Source organism: Strongylocentrotus purpuratus, unplaced genomic scaffold, assembly GCF_000002235.5.
Source record: "Strongylocentrotus purpuratus isolate Spur 01 unplaced genomic scaffold, Spur_5.0 spur5_scaffold_11, whole genome shotgun sequence".
NCBI classification, from domain to species: Eukaryota; Metazoa; Echinodermata; class Echinoidea; order Camarodonta; family Strongylocentrotidae; genus Strongylocentrotus; species Strongylocentrotus purpuratus.
In genome coordinates this window covers 6,074,391-6,082,863 of record NW_022145596.1, presented here as the reverse complement: position 1 = coordinate 6,082,863, position 8,473 = coordinate 6,074,391, and the positions used below count along the sequence as shown (strand labels likewise).

The window sequence follows — 8,473 nt, the reverse complement described above, 5'->3', positions numbered from 1 at the left end:
CAGTAAATAATCACAATTTGGAAAGAACGTCATGTTCCTTATTCCTATTCAAATACAGCATTATTTTGTTGCACCTCCGGAGTGATCTCCGTCATCTTGTTAAAACTTATATCACTCAGTCTGAACCAATTTTATACAACGGTATAACCCGTCATTAATAAATTGAAAGTTAGTGCAAAGGAGATGAACAAAATATGAAAAAGAGTAGGAGGAGAAAGTTGAAGAAGAAGAAGGAGAAAGAGAAGGAGAAGCGGAGTAGGAGAAGGGGAAAGAGAAGGAGAAGGAAAAGGAAAAAGGGAATGAGAAGGAGAAGTGGAGAAGGAGAAGGAGAAGGAAGGAAAGCGTTGAAGAGTAGGTATTACAAAAGTGGGATTGGAGGAAAATATGCCGCCAGAAGATAAGAGATTAATGAAAGTACTGTATCAAAAGTGAAAAAGAATAGCATCAACTTGACTTCACTTATCATGTGGAATGCACACAAAGCCTACAAGTTGTTTACAGCGTTTAATTAATATAGGTATTACGGCAAGAAGGGGAGAGAGGGTGAGGGGTGGAAAGTACGGTCGACAAGAACATATCACAGCGTCGTCAATTAGAAAGAGAAAGAAAGAACAGGATACGAAGTAATTTGTTTTGATGGGTCGGATGGGAGAAGAAGGTGATGCGTCATTCCGAGGTCTAGCAAACATAAAAAATCTCCACTACATACAAATATGAAAATGCCATCATGAATATAAATTTAACCGATTCTCATAAGTGTGTGCTATGACAAGTTTTATGGATAAAAGCCTGGTAATAATACTAATACTAATACTACTAATAATAGCAATGATAATAATCAAATAGCCTATACAAAAGGAAAAATGTCATGGGCTTTCGGCTTATATATATATATATATATATATATATATACACTATACTGATCGAAAGCAACTTAACAAAGTAAAACATACTGTATAATGTATTTGTTCTTTGGGTTGCATAAGATATCTCTTACTTGTGTTAAAACATTACAATTTTGATATGATATCTGCCAGAACAATCAACACACAATATCATTTTCACCCTACAACTGTAATATATCATCCAAGATGTAATCATATTGCGTTATATTTGTGTACACGTGTGAACGTGTACTACAGGCATTTGATACGAGTTAGCCATGAACAATCTAGTTTCATCTTAGTCATGTTTCTTTGAATTTTCTTTCTTCTGAGATACTAGTACGTCGAATCATCGAAGAAGATACACTTCTTCAGTTCCCCCATCCCTGTTCATGTACCCCCTTGTTGTACCTTACATCCGTCTATTTTCTCACGTAATCAGCTGTTCTCCCCCTCCCCCTCTATTTCCCATCCACCAATCCCGTTCTTGTTCTCTCCATCTTCTCCATATTCTTCTTATCCTACTCTCTTGTTTATTTTCCATTCCTTTAACGTTAGTTTCACCCTCTCTTTCTCCAACTCTCCACGCTCTTGAAAATTCTTTTTATTCTGCTCCTCTTTCTTTTACTCTTGATCTATTGTGCTCATCTTCTATTACACACTATCCCTTCTTTCCTTTCTATACCACCTTGACGTTCTCTCTCACATCACCTCTCTGTAACCTCATTCATCAGACTTTCTACTTCCCAGAACTCAGAAAAATAATGTAAAGCAACATAACCCAACTGACTCATGAGCAGATCGCCTCAGCTGTATGAAGGTACATTCCCATTGCTAAACATTTCCTGTTCACACCCATCTCTATGCAGTGCGAAGGCCCCTATGCAGTGCGCAGCCCCCTTTTAAGCCTGGTGTCAATACAAAGTAACCCCTTGCTTCACAAACACATGTAATCCTATCAGTCTGCTATGATACTGTGCAAGCAAGATAGTGACTCCAATGAGACAGGCAGATTATCTTAGTATTGGGTACAGCGCACATCATATCATGAGTCACCCAATTGCAGTCCAAAAATAATCCAACATTGGGCTGTAAAAACCAAACTTATAAATAGCAAACAGACTAGGAATATTGCAAATTGTCAAGATATTATCAGCAGACATTTTATTTGAGGAGACTTGGCTATCCGAGGCACTTTTAAACTCTGCAGCACTTATGAATCAGTCATTTTACATGTACAGTACATATATAGTCACACAATGTACACAACATACATGACATAATGTAACAGCTGCAGGGGGGGGGGGGGGATTTTACTGAGAAACTGTTGCTATGACAATGCAGAATTTGGAGCACATCTTGTGAATATTACACATTTTGGCAAAACATATACCGCTATGGACACACATGAATTTTAATCCAGCAGAATCTAAACACTCCTCTAAATACAAAATCTGACAACTTCAGCTATCATAGGAAGTGGTGAATTGTTAATAAACCTTCATTTCACATGTCTCCAGAAAGGAAACATGTAGAGGTTCCTTCTTTTTAAGGTAAGATACCCTCAAAATGTCACACTGCGTTACACAAGATACCTCAGTGAAGCTAACCCTGAAGGGTATCTTGACTATGATCTTAACTCATTCAAGCTGATGTTTCACACACATGGATATGAACACATTGGGCTAAGGAGGACATAACCTTTGAAATATTATCTGCAGCCCCATTTCCACCCAAAAGGAGAAGAAAATGTATCAAAATACCTGATGATATATAAAAATGACATCAACCTTGACCCATCTTCAGTTTTATGTACATTTTATCAACATTTTTAAATTTTTTATTAGCAGGTTCATCACATCTTAAAAATATTTTCATTCAATTTCATAGTAGTCTTCACAAACGAAGGTATCATCTTTACAAATACTAAAATTAATAAAACAATACTGGTAATATACCATTCAAGCATCATGTTAAAAAATAAATAAAATCTGAATTGCACCCATGTGAGTAAAAGGCCGATCCATGATATAAAAAGGACACATTGATGGGAATGACCAAAATTATACTTTGAACTTCCCTAGACAATGACCTGGACAGGCACTATTCCTCTGGTAACGTAGTAAGAAATAACATATCTATATAAATCACAAATAGGATATTATCTTGAATAACCAACTTTCATACAGAATTATATTCAATATTTGGTACTTCACAAATAACTGAACCAGTCTGTTGATACGAGTTTTTGCCAATTTGACATTGTGACGTCAGAAGCGGGGTTTTTAGCTGGGTTCTGCATTCAGGTCGTAGAGGGCGGGATTTGATTCTGGGGAGCTACTGATTTACGTTACACTGAATGTTTATTACACTGAACAGTCTACTGTTAATTTTGTTTTCCTGAGACAGCCCAATGTTGTTGAACCACTCATTGGTATCATCGCAAGGGCATTGTTGTCGAGTCGTCATTGCAGTTGGGCTTAGTAGTACTCATAACGTCACCGTTCCTACATCAGTTCAACAACAGCTTCCAGGTCCACATCAGACTACAGACAGGCTGTTACAATGAGTACTGTTGGACAAAAGAATGCCAAAGGAGACCCTGAGGGTGGAGTCCGTCCTGAAGATTCGGCCAGCCAGTGTGGGAGCACTACATCTTCAGTGCGACTGCGGACTATGGCACGTAGAGCTGCTTTAGCTGTTGAGGCTGAAGCACTGAAACAGAAGATGGCGCTGGAAAAGGAGGAGTTAGCTTTGAGACAGCGTAAAGCTCAGCTAGATATGGATACCAGGATGAAAATATCTGATGCTGAGACACAAGTCTATTTGAATGAAGCGGATAGGCTATTGTCGGATGAAGCTAGTGCTCCTCAGAAACATCCAGTTGAAGTGAATGAAACGTTGGCTTATCCGCTGGACTCTGGAACGCCAACGCCAACCCAGGTTGAACAGAGTACGAAGCCAACGGAGGCTTTGTTGCTGCAGATTTTGCAGGAGGGACAGAAACAACAGAGGCAATTATTGGAGTCTCTTAATGTGCCTCAAACACAAATGATGACGTATGATGGTAACCCTCTTAAGTTTTGGGAGTTTTGGAGGGCGTTTGAGAACTCAATAGACTGTACAAGTATTCCGGACAGTGCCAAACTGACCCGACTTCTATACTACTGCGAAGGAGATGCCCGCAAAATCTTGCAGCCTTGTAGTATTATGCCATCTGGCGAAGGGTATATGAGGGCGAAGGCCATGCTACAAGAGAGGTTTGGTACACCCTTCATGATAGCTGATGCATGGATCAGGAAAGTGACCGGAGGGCGGAAGATCACCGGACGGGACAAGAGGGCCCTAAGAGAATTCGCAGATGAACTGCAAGTTTGCTCACTGACTTTAGATGCCATGGGTTACATTGGCGATTTGTCACCACAGTTAGTCCTTGTCCAGATAGTTGAACGACTACCACTATACTTATGCGGGAGATGGCTGAGTGTGGTACGAAGAATCAGGCGAGAGGATAGACTTCCTAACATATTTGACCTGGTGGATTTTGTCCAAGGTGCAGCCGACGAGGAGAATGATCCGGTCTACGGAAGGCTTCTTACCAAGGATCAGGGCGGTAGAGGCATCTCCCAGAACAAGAAGTCGACAGGACTGAAGAAGGGTGCTTTCTCCACGACAGCCACAGGTAATGATGTGACACCACAGCTGTGTGTGATATGCAAGGAATCGCACAGTCTGTTTGGCTGTGACAAGTTCAAACGAATGCAGCTAGATGACCGGCTGAAACTGGTGAGGGAAAACAGGCTTTGTTTTAACTGTTTGGAGAAGGGACACATGTCGAGATACTGTAAACTAAAGAGGATATGTTCAGTTTACGGATGCAACAGAAAACATACTAAGTTTCTCCATCAGCAGAAACCAGAACAACCTCAGCAAGCACAAGAGGAAGCTGTTAGTCCTTCACCTGAGAAGATTGAGAGTCATGTCACAGGGGCCGGGAACATGAAGGTGCTATTGCCAATCGTTCCTGTCTGGGTTTATGCGGCAGGCAGTAATATTGGTGTAGAGACTCTAGCACTGTTGGATTCAGGCTCGACAAGTACCTTTTGTACTAAGAAGTTGGCAGCAAGAGTGAAGGCAAGTGGATTGTCCAGTATAGTGTCTGTCTCAACTCTGGAAAGAGCCAACAGCGAACTTCAGACCAGTGTTGTAAGCCTGAAAGTTGCAGCAAAGTCGTCATCCAGGATGGTGAATCTCCCTAAAGTCTATACCAAGACAGACATTAACATTAATCCAGATCACCTGCTAAAGAAGGAGGATGTTGACAAACTCCAACATCTCACAGATGTCGACTTTCCATCGACTACCAAACTGCAGGTGGATCTGCTGATTGGGCAAGATTATCCAGAGCTTATTTGTCCCCTCGAGATACGACGTGGTGAGCCAAGAGACCCTTATGCAGTAAGGACAGTGCTGGGGTGGACCCTGAATGGGCCGGTTCAGAGTGATGGTAGGAAGATGGCTGTGACATCACACTATATCTCAGATGAAATATCCCTTGAAGACCAATGTAAGCTGTTTTGGTCTCTAGAAGGCATTGAAACCCTCCATTGTGATGCTAAAGGAATGTCAGTCAAGGACCGAGAGGTATTGAAGCTATGGGAGAACAATGTGGTTATGAATGGAGGTCACTATCAACTGCCCATACCATTCAAAGAACGACCCCCGCCACTTTGTGACAATAGATGGATGGCCCAGCAGAGACTCCATTCACTTAGAAGACGACTTCTCAGGGATACGGCAATGCATGCTAAGTATTCACAGGGCATGGCTGACCTAGTTGCCAAGGGCTACGCCGAGGAAGTTGACACAGTTGGCACATGGAGCCCCAGCTGTTGCTCGTTTGCCATGCGGCAAACAGCAAAGGACTATGGAGATCAGTGCAATACACAAGCACCAAGAGTAGTAGAGATGAATTTCTACGTAGACGACTGCCTGGTCTCTGTTGAAGAGGAAGATGAAGCTATAAGACTGGCATCAGAATTGAGAACCTTGTTGCAGAAGGGTGGATTTCGACTCGCTAAGTGGATGAGTAGCAACACAAGAGTTCTGCAAACCATACCAGTACAAGATCGGGCCAAGCAAGTGGTTGGACTCGACCTGAACTTTGATGCCCTACCAATAGAGCGTGCACTTGGTATGATATGGGATGTAGAAAGAGATAGCTTTGTCTACAAGATACAGGTGAAGGACAAGCCTTTAACACGAAGAGGACTCTTAAGTGTTGTTTCTTCTGTCTACGACCCTTTGGGATATGCTAGCCCATTTGCACTGAGAGGGAAGTTGATTCTTCAGGAGTTGACCCGGAAGAAGCTGAACTGGGATGAGCCTATCCCTGACAGTGATGCAAAGAAATGGAAGGCTTGGATTGAGGAACTTCCACAGATGGAAGGAGTTGAAGTCAGTAGATGTGTCAAGCCTCACGACTTTGGCAGGGTAACTGATTACGAGATCCACAACTTCTCTGATGCATCTGAAGTAGCCTACGGGGCTGTATCATATCTAGTGATGAGGAATGAGGAAGGAGAGGTGCATAGCAGTATCATCATGGCCAAGTCACGCCTTGCTCCAGTAAAGACCGTTACCATACCTCGACTAGAATTGATGGCAGCTACACTTGCTGTGAATATGGATGTCGTGATAAGAGGAGAGCTAGACCTGCCTGTGAAGAAATCATACTTTTGGACTGACAGTATGATAGTGTTGCACTACATAAAGAATGAACATAGAAGGTTCCGTGTCTTTGTGTCAAACAGGGTGGCTATGATACACAATGCCACAGAGATAGACCAATGGAGACATGTTGGCACAACGGAGAATCCGGCGGACATCGTATCCAGAGGCATGTCACCGTCTAATCTGAAAGATGAGGAGAAGTGGTTTGTGGGACCAGCCTTTCTACAACAGCCGGAGGAGAGATGGCCCACATGTCCCATAGAGAAGGATGGGATCAGAGAGGACGATCCAGAGGTGAAGCCTGTAGTCCAGATCTTTGCTACAAGTGAGGGCAAGAAGTGCATCGACCAGCTCTTCATGCACTATTCTTCCTGGACGAGACTACGCAGAGCGGTAGCTTGGTGGCTGAGGTTAAAGGAAACCCTTAGAAGGAATGTAAAGAATTGTACTCCAGTTAAAGAATTGAGCAGACACTTGACAGTGGAGGACTTGAACTATGCTGAAAATGCCATCTTTCAGCATATTCAGACCGAGTCATTCGATGAGGAGATGACAACCTTAAGGGAGAGAGTTAGAGATCCACAGGGACGAGAGAGACCTGTGAAGAAGGGGTCGAGGCTTGCAAGGTTGGATCCTGTTTTGCAAGATGGTCTACTGAGGGTAGGAGGCAGGCTTGGACGAGCACATATCCCAGACACTGCAAAGCATCAGGTGATACTGCCTAGAAGGCATCATGTGTCAGCACTGTTGGTATGGCACATACACGAGAAGGTTGGACATCAAGGCCAAAATCATGTTTTGGCAGAACTCAGGAAGTTGGCAGAACCGAGGAAGTTGATTTAAAGGGACTGTATTTATCGAAGTCTTGAAATTTCAAGAGAGTGACAGTTTTGTTATAGATGTTGGCAGTGAAAATTTCAAAAGAGTGACAGTTTTGTTATAGATGTTGGCAGTGAAAGGTTTGGTAAATTCAAAGTATTCGGTTAATTTAAGGGGCCGGGATGTTGATACGAGTTTTTGCCAATTTGACATTGTGACGTCAGAAGCGGGGTTTTTAGCTGGGTTCTGCATTCAGGTCGTAGAGGGCGGGATTTGATTCTGGGGAGCTACTGATTTACGTTACACTGAATGTTTATTACACTGAACAGTCTACTGTTAATTTTGTTTTCCTGAGACAGCCCAATGTTGTTGAACCACTCATTGGTATCATCGCAAGGGCATTGTTGTCGAGTCGTCATTGCAGTTGGGCTTAGTAGTACTCATAACGTCACCGTTCCTACACAGTCAATAAAGCTATTGAATTGAATTGATGGATTGAATTACAAACTGATCAGTAGGTCAATTAGTTCACTTACAACTAATGATAATAATAAAATTCCCCTTTTATATAGCGCTTAAAGATAAACTTGAGTTCTGGTAAAAAAAGAAAATGAATTCTCACAGAATCAAACAAAATTTACACTGAATGTTCAAGATTACAAATAACTGTCATGTGCCAAACAATTTTAGAAGAAAATGTATACTGGCTGAGTAATGAGCATAGAAAGATTAGGAAATCAAGGTAAGCTAGCCCGACACCATTTGTGTAGTCCCATATACATCTTTCTGTGTAAAGTTCTGTATACTTTACCAAGACCGGGCCAAATTTATTATGATTTTGATGACTCCAGAACCTTGCAGTGCACACCAATACTTACATGCTACATGATCAACTTTTTCTGATCCATTCCACACCTTTTCTTTCACAATGCAATCGCATTACCAGAAGTCACCTTTATCTTCAATACATAATCTGGAGTTTCAATAATAACACTGTATTATAGACAAAACTGACTGCAATTTTATGACAAGAATTC

General features: G+C 41.9%; 1 protein-coding gene across 1 annotated transcript; it reads left to right on the top strand.

The window, feature by feature from the left end:
• The first annotated feature begins 3,449 nt into the window (after positions 1–3,449).
• LOC115922354 lies at positions 3,450–7,460 on the top strand. Its single transcript, XM_030981255.1, has one exon. It carries the CDS (start codon positions 3,450–3,452, stop codon positions 7,458–7,460), a length of 4,011 nt encoding a protein of 1,336 aa, XP_030837115.1.
• The last annotated feature ends 1,013 nt before the right edge of the window (positions 7,461–8,473 follow it).